At 39.0% G+C, this 12,580-nt stretch overlaps 1 protein-coding gene across 5 annotated transcripts in view; it reads right to left on the minus strand.

Annotated features, from left to right (window-relative positions):
- The window catches only part of wdr37 (WD repeat domain 37), a 128,508-nt gene that overhangs the window by 93,323 nt on the left and 22,605 nt on the right, over window positions 1-12,580 (minus strand). For 3 of the 5 annotated variants that reach the window (XM_073054844.1, XM_073054841.1, XM_073054842.1), the window contains exons 2-3: window positions 8,183-8,350; window positions 6,309-6,359 (exon numbers count right to left, since the gene is read on the minus strand). In XM_073054844.1, coding sequence (XP_072910945.1) covers window positions 6,309-6,359; window positions 8,183-8,320 — 189 coding nt within the window. In that variant the 5' untranslated portion in view covers window positions 8,321-8,350. The remainder of the gene's footprint in view (window positions 1-6,308; window positions 6,360-8,182; window positions 8,351-12,580) is intronic. The other 2 variants (XM_073054845.1, XM_073054843.1) reach the window with 1 other exon arrangement.

The following is a 12,580-nucleotide window of genomic DNA, read 5'->3' on the forward strand; positions in this document are numbered from 1 at the left end:
CTCTCAGAATAAAAATGTCAAATACTACAGGGCACAGGTTTAAGGTGAGAGGAGGGAAGTTGAAAGGAGATACATTATGCAAGTCTTTGTTTACACACAGAGTGGTGGTGCCTGAAACTCACTGCCAGGGTAGGTTGGAGGATGCAAGCAGACACAATAGTGATATTTAAACAGTATTTCCACAGGCACATGAACATGCAGAGAATGGAGAAATGTACATCATGTACAGACAGATGGGATTCATTTAATTTGGTGTCATGGCCAGCATGGACATTGTGAACCTAAGGGCCTGTTCTTGGAATGTACTTCACTATGTTCTATGAAAGACCTCAAAGAAAAAAGCTCATGCATCGAGCTTGTATGAACTCAAAATGCTAAATAGTTTTCTTAAGTGCTGTGTAATTCTGTAATCTCATGAGTAAAGAAGTTAGGGTAGATCCTCTCATTAGTGTTGTATCTGATAGGGTTTAAAAGAGTAAAAGGTGGCCTAATTGAAGCATCCAAGGTTCTGATGGGTCTTGACAGAGTGGGTTGGAGAGAATGTTTCATTTTACAGTATAATCCAGAACTGTTTAAAAAGGGAATTGCCTATTAAAGACAGCTGATTTTTCTCTTAAGATGATCACGTGTCTTTAGAACTCCCTTCCTCAAAGGACAGTGAAAGCAAATTTTGAATACATTTATGGCATAGGAGCTATGCATCTGTTCTCTATCTGCATTTATTCTGCGTTGCGCATTTATTATGTTTATTATGGTAATTAGTCACGAGTGGGACCGTAGTAAAAGTGAAGGGAATGAGTTACGTATTCGTGCTTTGTTTGGGGCAGCTTGCAGCTGGGGGCCGACGGACATCTTTTATTGACCGTTCAATTACACTTAAGTTTCATCGCTTCAAGACTGTATGTTGGCAAATTCTAATAAAGGATCAAATACATATCTTCGACTTTTGGGACAATCATTATTGGAGCTGAGGGCGTGTCAAACAAGTATAACAAATCTGTGGGAGTTGCTAGCAGTGGCAATTTGACTTGTTAGAATTGGCCGCTACAGGTAGGTTCTCAATAAGCAAGAGAGTCAATGGTTCTTGCAGATAGATGGGAATGTTGAGTTTATGTTAACGATCAGATGGGCCGTGGTATTATTTAGCAGAACAGGATTGAGGAGTTGAGTGACTGACTCTTGATCCCAAGTCATATATTAACTAGGTCTTCAAACGGATGAAATAAGCGAGGTTAAAATAAGCAAATGCCAGATACAAAGAATATGCTAATGCAACAAACTGGGGAACACATCATGAGAGTGAAACAGAATCATTTTCTGAAATTAGCATCTGAAAGTACTGTGAATTCTACAAAGTGAAATAAACTGCTGCACTGCTGAATATCCGATATTGATGAGCTCAGAGTTGAACACAGATGTCTGTCATATATCCGGTCAGAAGATAAGCACAGAGAAATCAGAGTGGAAGTAAAATGGAGAATTAAAAGAGATGTGCAAATGGAAACTCGAGGTCACACTTGCTGAACAAACAGACGCAGATTATATTGTTAGAGTTACGGAGAAAGTGCAATGCAGGCAGACAAAGTGCAGGGTCCGTTACGGGTAAACTGGGAGGTCAAGAGTTCATCTTTGAGTAAATGAAATTTATTTGGACGGAAAGATAAAGGAAACAGACATGAATACAGATATAGGTGGAAGAGTGAAACTGTGCTTCTCAGAAAGAACAATGTTTGAAATGGTGAAAGGGGAGAATACTTCTGCTGACTGTTGTGTATGATCCATTAAGTGTTAATAGTGAAGTGAAGGAATACAAAGAAAACCCTTTTCTAATTATTAGAGGGAAAAGAAGCAGGACAGGATGTGGATCAGCCATCAATGAGGCTCCATGGAGTATGGTAGATAATTTTTTTTATTATTGAAGAGAAAGCAAGATTTTTTTTGTAGCGAGCATTTGGTTAATGATGACAGACGAGAAAAGCTCATTTAGCTCAACAGCTGTTTTTATTGCAACAAGCACAAAAACAGACTGGGAGAAATGACCTGGGGAGGGAACACACTCAGTCACATGCAGATAGGGGAGGTGATTATTACATATCCCAGTTACAGTCAGGGTGACTCATAAACACACATGCAAATAACTATATAACCCAATCTAAAATGTAACAATAAATGAACTTCAACATCCCACCACAATCCCACAAAGGTATTTTAAAACAAGAACAATATTGCAGGTACTAGGAATGTTGGGATAGGCTATAAACTATGCCATTCCCACCCCCCCCCCCCCACCAATATGATAAAGACGCCACAATGGTGGAATAATTAGAGCTGATGCAAGAACCAAAACCTTGAAAAATGAAATTGACTCCCTACAGGAAGGAGAGCAAAAAGGTAAGTCATACAACTTGCTGCGAAAGTTAGAAGGCATCACACGAAATGAAGAAAGATATTGAGGAAAGACATCTTCTCCGCCAGAAGCGGGATCTCCCCGTGGCCACCCATTTTAATTCCATTTCCCATTCCCATTCCGATATGTCAATCCATGGTCTCCTCTACTGTCTCCTCAGGTTGGAGGAACAACATCTTACATTCCGTCTGGGTAGCATTCAACCTGATGGCATGAACATCGATTTCCCAGACTTCCGATAATGACCCCACCCTCTCCTTCACCATTTCCCATCCCCTTTTCCCTCTCTCACCTTATCTCCTTACCTGCCCATTGCCTCCCTTTGGTGTTCCTCCCCCTTTTCTTTCTTCCATGGCCTTCTGTTCTCTATCTGACTCCCCCTTCTCCAGCCCTGTATCTCTCACCAATTAACTTCCCAGCTCTTGACTTCATCCCTCCTCCTCCCAGTTTCATCTATCAGCTTGTGTTTCTCTCTCTCCTCCCCAGTTTTTAAATCTACTCCTCATCTTTTTTTTTCCCCAGTCCTGCTCAAGTGTCTCCGCCCAAAACATTGACTGTACTTTTTTTCCATAGATGCTGCCTAGCCTGCTGAATTCCTCCAGTATTTTGTGTGTGTTGTAAGGAAAGATATAATTGGAGAGGACGGTAAGAGCATAGGGAACATTGCTTAGGTTTTTTTGTTTCAGACTGAAAGCAGAAATTGAACCAATATAGTCATTAATTGACTACAAAACGTGAAGAAGGAAACCACAGTAGGGCTGAATCAATGAACAATCCACAAATCCCACAAGTACAAACTGAAGCTAACAAAAGTTTCCAAAATAGCAACTTTAATTGGGAAAATCACCAACATTTTGAATTCAGGTTTTCAACATTAATAAGAACTCAAGAAATAGGAACAGAATAGGGCATCTGGTCCTCTGATCCTCCTTTGCCATTCATCAAGATGATGGCTGACCTTCTGCCTCAGGGATGAAAAATGACAAGCTCACCATAGCCATCCATTCCCTTTATTCTCAGAAATCTATCAACCTTAGTTTTAACTGAACACAGCAACTGAGCTATGGATTCATACAGCACAAAAACAAAACATTTATCCCACCATGCAGATTATCAAGCACCCATTCACACTAATCCTATTTTGTTCTCCCCAAATTCCCATCAACTACTTACAATTTAGTTCAAGTTTAATTGTCATTCAACCACAAATGAATATCCATGAATATAGCCAAACGAAATAGCATTACATTGAGGCCAAGGTGTAAAATACATTACTAACAGTTGCACACAGCACACATAAGAGAGCAGTAACATACAGTCACACAAAAAAATACATATAGTCCAAGTCCTTGCATCCATGAATGTTGCAGCAGTCTGCAGTTGAACACAATTCGGCTTGTTTTCTGCGAAGTGAATGCTGGGGAGCGGCACCAACACTCTGGTGGATCGCACAGATTCTGACACCTCCCCCGGGGCAGCTGCAGACAGGCAACACCATAACTTAAGGCCTAGTTTCTGGCACGACTGAGGCCGTGCAACTCCCCCGTAGCTCACCAACAAATCAGTGAATTGGACTTGCAGCATTCCTCATTAACAATGCCCAACAGGGTCTTGCGATCAAAGAAAAATGACTGAGATGATCACTCACTGTTAAACTGCATACCTCCTTCACACATTCACTCCAACTCCTCTTTGTAGCAGGCAGCAGCATGTTTAGTGATTCAGATTACTTCTTTACTACCCAAATATATTTGTGTATGGGATGATAATGTGTCTGAATGGCATGCAAAGATTTCCACTATATTTCAATACATGTAACAATAATAATAAAGAAGCCAATCAAACTGTATGCTTTCCATCATAAATACCAACTTGATAAAACAAAATGGAAAAGCAAAATACTGAAAGTATGAGACTAATGAATGCTAGTGTTCAAACAGACCAGTATGGCATCACAGAATTCACTGAAAGCATGCAGTTATGGTCAATAATTAGCAAGGCATATAGAAAAGTGGTCTTTATTTCTGGAAAAATAGAGTACTGAAGTTCTGTAATGACTTTACAGGGTGTTGACAAGATCACACTCAAAATACTGTTGTGATCTCGTTAATGGAGATTGCAGAATAAGTTCATTTAGTTGAATGCTAGAACAGCCTCATTTGGACTAGGAGGTTACTTTAATGAAACACAACATTGACTTGGCAAGTGCTGAGATGCTCTCCCAATGAAAGAAGCTTGAAACAGGACATGATTTCAGTTAAAAAAAAAAGTTAAGACTGAGATAAAGAGAAATTTCTTCAGCGGGTTGTAAGTACTTGGATCATGTACCTGATATAGCTGTGGATACAATTATCACATATATTCAAGGAAGCAATTGAATTTTGGACTAAATGGTGACAAGGGATTACAGTGAATAGCAAGAAAAGTGGAATAAAAGCCATTGACCAGATTAGACATGATCATATTGAATGCTAGAGAGGTCAACAATCCCATGACATATATCCCACTTCTGCAAATTTCAGAACGAGAGAAAGAATTCCAGGCTTTTCATGCTAACTATTTTAAGTTTGAATGCCAATGATTCAATAGTTATTATTCTTTAGGGCCACAATATATGTCATTGTTTATGACAGATTGTATTTGCCACATTTTGACCATTCCTTCGTCTGTTCTCTTGGAGCTTCCTTGAAACATTATTTTATGAATTACAGCCTGTCAGGATTATTAGCAAAGCAAGCATTTCTTACCCATTCCAGTTTCCAATAGTAAGATTGTGATGAACCACCTTAAATAACTGCAGAACCTTCCAAAATCTGTGTTGACTCTTATCTTAATATTTAACCATTCCCCCATAATAATGGACTCTAACTTTTGTATTAATACAAATCTTTAGCTAACTTGCTGAATTAGCTAAATGGAATATGCTGGAACACAAGAAGCTGCAGAGATTAGTGGACTCAACCATTACAACACGGACATATCCCTCTCCACCATCAGTAATATCTAAAGGGTATTGCTTCAAGAAGGCAGCATCTATCACCAAAAGATCCCACTATCCAGGTCATGCTATCTTCTTGCAGCTCCCACTGGACAGGAGATACAGAAGCCTGAAATCCCATACCACCACATACTACCTTTCAACCATTTGACTCTTGAACCAATCTGCACAACCCTAATCATTACAGTTTATTAATACTGAGACTACTTTGATCACCTTGCACTAAAATGGACTTTCTTTTGCTCTAATCTTGTTCTTGTAATTGTGTTCTTCCTTGTGTAAAATTGTGTACAATTTATATTTGACTTGTTTTTCTTGTGAATGCTGTTTACCTGATGTATACAAAGGATACAAAGTCAGTTTTTATTGCACTTCTGCATACATATACTGATGCACATGACAGCAAACTTGACTTTGACTAGCTCCATCACTTTTCAAAATAAAGTACATCATCTATCCTCTAGCCCATATCAAATGTAACTAGAATCTTCTTTTTCCTTCCTATTTTTATTTTTCATGTTAGTTTTAACTATTTGAAAACACTAAATTCAATTTGAACTATAAGGTTTTAAGAAAAATCAATAGTTTATGCATACTTCTCCCTCAACCCCTATAATGCTCAAAGGATCAGATAAAAAGAAACTTAAGAAAATAGCATTTCAAATCCATCATATATTTCTGTCATCAACTAACAATTCTGGCCCACCACCCACCTTCCTGGCTTCTTGCTCTTCCCCAAACCATTAACCAACAAAGTACTTGTGCTCATGAAAAAAAAACATGATTCCTAAGCATTATTAAAAATAGTTCGTATGTTTTCTTTCATTTTATGGAATTATAATGAAATAAAAAATGTGCACGCCACCAGAACTCTCTAACCACATTCAGTACATTTACACCAACCTCCACTGACTGCCCACAGACTTCCTCACAGACAGCCGACATCATCGCTCCCTACAAATAGCAAGAAAACGAATGGCAATATTTTTATAGTTAGAAAACAAATATGATAACAAAAATTTCAGAGGAAATAAAAAGGTTAAAATTCTATCAGTGGGTGATACTAATATATAAAAATGGTTTAAAGTGTCAAAATTCCTCAAGTCCAGGTAATGATCATTTTCTAAATAAATGCACATATGTAGCTTTAAAAATTATTAATGTTTGGGAATAGAAAATAAACTTTTAAATGCCTGATTTCTTGCAATTCCCACTGACAATTTACTCATGTAGACTATTATCCTAGACTACAAAATTTCGATGGTAATACAGAAGCAAATTTGTGTGGAATACAAGTCTCTTCCTTGCTCTCATCATTAATAATTCTGCCACATATGCAACACATAAGGCTACTGTTACCACAGAAACAGACATTTAACAAATTAAGCTATAACTTAAGCCAAATTTATCTCAGCAGTCACCAAAAAGCAGAAAGCTCAATATCCATGCATACCCAGTGTTCCACATGCTGACACCACCGTGCACAGAAAAGAAGCAAAAGATGAGAGACAAGTGGAATGCCAGCAGAGAGGTCAGAACACAAGAGAATCAAGTATTGCACAAGTCCAGAATTTATAGGAAGCCAGAACCATGGTAAGAGCAGATGGCAATTCCCATTATAAACTACCAACTAGATCACCACAAGACTCATGTACAAGATGCCAAACACACCCATGTTGAGCCATGAAACAATAACCAAAATTCTAATCAATTAAATAGCAAACAACCAACTGTAAGAAACTCTGACCCATGTCTTATTTTCAAAAATGAAAAGTAATTGCTATTACCACATTAAATCTATCCTTAAAAGGATTATTCAAACACTCCAAAATCATTAATTATTTGGATTACACCAGCTATATATGTGGTGAAATATTATTAAACTTAGTTAAAATAATTAAGTCATTCACAAGTATTTAACTGTAATAATACATTTCTGTGATAGTTAAAATAAACGTGCTAGATTTAATGTCTATTACTGCAATACATTTATTTAACAGAAATTGCTTCTCGCTTAATTATGTTTTATCTTTTCCCGCTTTGCCCTCAGATTAAATGCAAGATACTGTTTAAATTTATTTTTCATTTTGTGCAAATATAAGTGCACACTGCATAAAAATGGTATTTTGTATTCCATCTGCTTTCTCTTCAATATTTCAGCAGTTAAGAAGTAATGATGTAATCCAAAAGCACGCTGCAGTAGGCTCACAGTGATTAACTCCGTAAGCTTTTAGTTTGAGGAAGTTCATGTAAAGGGCCATAATTGTATTTCTTTTAACTACTGAACTTTTGTTTAACACCCATAACAAATAGAATTATCAGCAATGAAAACAGTATGCTAAAATACTTACTTTCCAGCACAGATATTAAAACTGCAAAATGTTTCAAACTGGGAAGAACAACTTCATCCAAAACTTCAAACCTACTTGTTTGGAAAACTGGTTATGAGTGTTAAACATGCCCCTGCACTTGCCTCTTTGATCTGAGTTCAATAAAACTGATGTGTAGAGCTAAGTACAAGAGACTACCCAAAATCTTGTATTGATTTAACATTGGTGACTAGACAAATAGTACCATCTTTTGTCTCCTCAAGCTATGTACTATCTATATGTCTGGCCCAGAGTCAAGACTGGACAATAACTATTTTTAGCTGGAAACATTTCTAATTTCACAGAATCAATGCAATAGGTAATGAGTATACTACAGATTCATTAGGATCCCTAACACTATCAAGCACAATCTCCAAGCTCTTTATAATTAGTGATAATTTACAATACCTGTCCTTCTAGCATTTCACGCTGTGATGTAACACGTTCCTGCTCAGAGCTGTTTGTTCTTCTGATAGAGATTGAGTGAGCTTTTCGTTTCTGTTTCACCTGTCGTGCAGTTGCACTGCTTCCACTTTCAACAGGCATCACTTCCTGGTGACTTCTTCACCTGGTGCTCTACAAACATTTAAGAAATTAAGGGTCATATTTACATAATATAAACCCACACATTAAAGTAATAGGACTACAAGGAACAAAGATGGTAATGCTTCTGTAGAAGTATATAATTCATACTAACTATTTGCAATCCAATTGCACCATTTAAGAGGAACTCAACAGGATATTCAAAAGGGAGGTGTAGGCACAGCACTACTTCTTTTGCAATGTCATTACTGACATTGGCAAATGTATCAGACTTGCAAATAAAACGTAATTGAAAACAGTAATAAATTTAATAACTCCTCTCAGAGGCTGACATCAGAACATTTTTCAAGAAGGTGAAGCTTCACAAGGTGGTGGAGCTTTGAAAACCTGTGTCAACCAACTGCAGGGAGTGTTCAAGGACATGTTCAGTCTCTCACTGCTGCAGTCGGAGGTTTCCACCTACTTCAAAAAGGTGACCATCATACCAAGAAGAGCAGAGTTAGCTGCCTCAGTGACTATTGCACAGCAGCACTCACATTTACTGTGATGAAGTGCTTTGAGGGGTTTCTCATGGCGAGAATCAGCTCCTACCCAAGCAAGGACCTGGACCCACTGTAGTTTGCAATCACCACAAAAGCTCTACAGCAGGTTCAATCTCACTGGTTCTCCATTCAGCCTTGGATCACCTAGACACTAGCAACACCTACACCAGGCTGCTGTTTATTGACTACAGCTCAGCGTTCAAAACAATTATACCCTCAGTTCTAATCAACTAGCTCCAGCTGGATCTTTGAGCCTCTCCAACTGGATCTTTGAGTTCCTCAGCAAGAAACAATCAACACTCGTGCACCTCAATGATGCATGCTTAGCCCACTGCTCTACTCTCTCTGCACCCACGATAGTGTGGCTGAGGAATTCAGATTTATGGATCATTGGGATCTCTTTTGGGGAAGTAATGACCTGTACAAAATGAACGGGTTACACCTGAACTTGAGGGGGACCTTGCAGTGTTTGCTAGTGTTGTTGAGGAAGGGTTTAAATTAATTTGGCAGGGAGATAGGAACCGGAGTGATGAACCTGAGTTTAGGGCAGATGGCAAACAAATTCATCCAGTTTGTAGTGAGACTGTGAGGAAGCAGGCAAATGATATGGCAAAATTGCAGACAGTAGGATAAGCTGAAGCGTAACATGGAGGCAAAATCAAAAAGGGTGATAAATACAGGTGCCACGACAGCATAGTAGTTAGCACGACACTATTACAGATAAGGGTGTTCTGGAGCTCAGAGTTCAATTCCAGCGCCATTCTGTAAGCAGACTGTACAACCTCCACATGGAATGCTTGGGTTTTCCCCCAGGTCCTCTAGTTTCCTCCCAAAATTCAAAGACATACCAGGTAGGTTAATTGGTCATTGTAAATTGTCCCGTGATTAGTTTCAGGTTAAATGGGTTTGTTAGGGGTTACTGGGGCAGCTTGGCTCAAAAGGCTGGAAGAACATACTCTGCACTGTATGACTAAATAAAATCAAAATATCTGACTGCACACAGTATCGTATGTAGAATAAGGTAGATTTTCTGGTAGCTCAGTATGACATTGGCTGGTATGATATTGTAGGCCTTACCGAGTTGTGGCTGAAAGAAGATCACAATTCAGAGATTAACATCCAAGTTATGTCTTTATTCTTTGGAGTGTAGAAGGTTGAGGGGGGACTTGATAGAGGTATTTAAAATTATAAGGGGGATAGATAGTTGACATGGATAGGCTTTTTCCATTGAGAGTAGGGGAGATTCAAACAAGAGGACATGAGTTGAGAGTTAAGGGGCAAAAGTTTAGGGGTAACACGAGGGGGAACTTCTTTACTCAGAGAGTGGTAGCTGTGTGGAACCAGCTTCCAGTAGAAGTGGTAGAGGCAGGTTCTATTTTGTCATTTAAAAAAAAATTTGGATAGGTATATGGACAGGAAAGGAATGGAGGCTGAGTGCAGGTCGGTGGGACTAGGTGAGAGTAAGCGTTCGGCACGGACTAGAAGAGCCGAGATGGCCTGTTTCCGTGCTGTAATTGTTATATGGTTATATATGATATATATTGTATCAAAAGAACAGACAGAAGGAGGTGGGCAGCTCTGTTGGGAAAAACTGAAATCAAATCCTTAGAAAGAGGAGACATAGGATCAGAAGATACAGAATCTTTGTAGGTAGAGTTAAGAAAATGCAAAGGTAAAAAGACCCTGATGGGAGTTATATTCAGGCCTCTGAACAGTGGCCAGGACGTGGGGGGCACAAAGTACAACAAGAGATAGAAAAGGGATGTAAAATGGTGAATGTTGTGATAGTCATGGGGGATTTCAATTTGCAGGTAGATTGGGAAAATCAGATTGCTGCTGGATTCCAAGAAAAGGAATTTATAGAATGCCTTTGAGAGTACATTTTAGAGCAGCATGTAGTTGAGCCCACCAGGGAAAAGGCAATTCTGGGTTGGGTGTTGTGTTACAAACCGTATTTGATTAGGGAACTTAAAGTAAAGGAACCCTTTGGAGGCAGTGATCATAATATGACAGAACTGACCCTGCAGTTTGAGGGGGAGAAGCCAAAAATCAGAAGTATCACTATTGTTGCTGTTGAGTAACATCAAGCTGTCGTTGACTCATGGCGACCCTATGGATAGTGTTGGTGTCCATAGGGTTTTCGTGGCAAGATACACAAGCAGATTGTCAGGCCTTCCTTCCACACAGATACTGCCGCTGCCCGGGTTGGGCCCCAGCCAGATTCAAACTTGGGCCCGTTTGCCTCCAAGTCCAGTGCTGATACCACTATACCACTGGCCAGCCCAGAAAGGGAATTATAGAGAAACGAGAGAGGAAATGGCAAAAGTTAACTGGAAGGGGACACTAGGAGGGATGACGGCAAGACAGCAAGGGCTGGAATTTCTGGGAGCAACTTGGAAGGCTCAAGATGGATACATTCCAAAGTAGTAATATTCTAAAGAGAGGATGAGGCAATTGTGGTAGACAAGATAAGTCAAAGACAGCATAAAAGTAAAAGAAGTGGTATATAATATTATGAAAAATTAGTGGGAAGTTTAGAGGATTGGGGAGCTTTTAAAAACCAACAAAAGGCAACTAAAAAAGCCATAAAGAGAAAAAAGATAAAAATACGAAGGAAAGCTAGCCAAGAATATAAAAAGTACACCAAAAGATATTTCAGATATATAAAGAGTAAAAGAGAGGCAAGGATGAATGTTTGACTGCTGGAATTGATGCTGGAGAGGTAAGTTAAGGGTGACAAATGGCAGACAAACTTAATAAGTATTTTGTGTCAGTCTTCACTGTAGAAGATACTAGCAGTATGCCAGATGTATGAGAGTCAGGGGATAGAACAGTGATTGCTATTTCTAAGGTGAAGGTGCTTGAAAAACTGAAAGGTCTAAAAGTAGTTAAGTCATCTGGACCAGATGGCCTACACCCCAGGGTTTTAAAAGCTGTGGCTAAAGAGATTGTAAAGGCATTGTAATGATCTTCAAGTACCACTAGGTTCTGGAATAGTTCCATATGGCTGAAAAATTGCAAATGTTACTCCATTCTTTAAAGGTGGGGGGGGGGGGCAAAAGAAAGGAAACTATAGGCCAGTTAGCTTGACTTCAGTGGTTGGGAAGATGTTGGAGTCCATTTATTAAGGATGAGGTTTCAGGGTACTTGGAGGCATATGACAAAATAGGTCAAAGTCAACACGGCTTCCCTGAGAAATCTTGCCTGACAAAACTGTTGGAATTCTTTGAGGAATTAACAGGCAGGATAAACAAAGAAGAGTCAGAAATAAGGGTTTTCCACAAAAACAGTGTTTACGGCACAGAAGGTAGTGTGTAGATCGAACTAAAGAAAATTATGAACAACACATTTATAAAAGGGTCAATGATTAACTAACATCTTTGTAGGGCGTCACCTAATCTATCAAGAACCAACTGAAAGAACTAAGATTTGTGCATTTCGGGTTAAGTTTGTCTCTCCCGCCCCTCACTGTCTTTGCCTGTCTGCAACTGACTTCTGTGACCAAGCACTAGTCATGTAAAGAAACAGAACAAGAAACAGTATAAGAAGGAACTGTAAGAAAGCAGGAAACTCAGTTTTGGGTCTTGGTAGAGAGCATGATGCTTTCTCATAACTGCTTTCTTACCACCAAGATAATAAAAGGTGGCTTTCACTGTTAACAGTCAGTGTGCTTGAGTTATTTAAAAGAGGATGAGCTGCCTGAGGAAGTGGAATAGGTGGA

This window comes from Hemitrygon akajei, chromosome 8 (genome assembly GCF_048418815.1).
Source record: "Hemitrygon akajei chromosome 8, sHemAka1.3, whole genome shotgun sequence".
NCBI lineage: Eukaryota > Metazoa > Chordata > Chondrichthyes > Myliobatiformes > Dasyatidae > Hemitrygon > Hemitrygon akajei.